This window comes from Olea europaea, unplaced genomic scaffold (genome assembly GCF_002742605.1).
Source record: "Olea europaea var. sylvestris unplaced genomic scaffold, O_europaea_v1 scaffold39252, whole genome shotgun sequence".
Lineage (NCBI taxonomy): Eukaryota > Viridiplantae > Streptophyta > Magnoliopsida > Lamiales > Oleaceae > Olea > Olea europaea.
In genome coordinates this window covers 1-1,077 of record NW_019258776.1, presented here as the reverse complement: position 1 = coordinate 1,077, position 1,077 = coordinate 1, and the positions used below count along the sequence as shown (strand labels likewise).

Genomic DNA, 1,077 nt, shown 5'->3' with positions numbered 1-1,077 from the left:
ATCGTAATTGTTTGTATTCCAAAATAGCAAGAGAGTTTGTAGAAATTAGAAAATGTATTATTCTTATCACATTATCTATTGAAACATAAAGTGTGGAAACTGAAATTATTTTATTTTTCATTGTGTATGATTAAGTAAATTCCCAACACACTTTAGGTTGACGTAATTTGTTTAGATGCCAAACGTCATTTTCAAAGTTAGTTCAACAAATAAAGAGAAACTAAAGACTTACAGCATCCAAGAATGCATCAACCAGGGTAACACTATTCATAATGACGACGGCAGTGCCCCGGGTAGCCTCGACCCTGAATTCCTGATGCTTGAGATTTATAGACCATGAAAACATTCTTGCATACTCTTCTACATTCAGTACTTCCTTCCCAGTGTCCGTTGCTAGGATCCATAGTGGCTCGCCCGTCTGGCACATTTTCATGAGTTCATCCATAGATGACATTGCCAATTCAACAGCTAAAGCCTTTTCCTCTTCCAAGATCAGGACATTCCCTGCCGGGAACTGGGGATTTTCAGGCATAAAAGGTAGAGGGATCATATCAGAGCAATGCTCCTCAAATTTTCTTGGATAATTACTCATATCCAAGTCCAAGGAAGGGGCAAGGAGAGAATTCGGTCCAATTCCCTGGATTGGCCTTCCATTGTATTGTTGAACAAGACAGCATACGCGCTCGAACTGATTGAAACATTTCGATCATCAAGAAAACAAAGTTAGTATTTTCTTAGGTAAAAAATATAACAAGAATTTTAACATGCAGATCACAATGGCATACTTAACTTGAAAAGCAATCTATTTTCTATCACTTTCCATACAAGAAAAACTCTAGAGAGAGATCTTGAAAAGCTACGTACCTCTTCTTTGAGACGGGCATTTTCGATTCGAAGCTGCTGTTCATCAAACCCCATCTCTCCCAGCATGGCTGGACCTCCACAGTTTGGACACACAATATTTCTTAGTGCTGCTTGCAACCGATAATTCTCATTCTTGAGGTTCTCATTTTCTGCCCTTAGTAGTACATTATCTTGCCTGTCTTGTTGTGCCTACATTAATTAACACAAAACACT

At 38.4% G+C, this 1,077-nt stretch overlaps 1 protein-coding gene across 1 annotated transcript; it reads right to left on the bottom strand.

Annotated features, from left to right (window-relative positions):
• Nucleotides 1–205: 205 nt before the first annotated feature.
• LOC111387158 (homeobox-leucine zipper protein ROC3-like) lies at nt 206–1,054 on the bottom strand. Its single transcript, XM_023011693.1, has 2 exons — nt 865–1,054; nt 206–688 (listed from the first exon to the last, which is right to left on the bottom strand). The coding sequence occupies exons 1-2, from the start codon at nt 928–930 to the stop codon at nt 221–223; spliced, it is 534 nt and encodes a 177-aa protein (XP_022867461.1). The 5' UTR covers nt 931–1,054; the 3' UTR covers nt 206–220.
• Between the last annotated feature and the right edge of the window lie 23 nt (nt 1,055–1,077).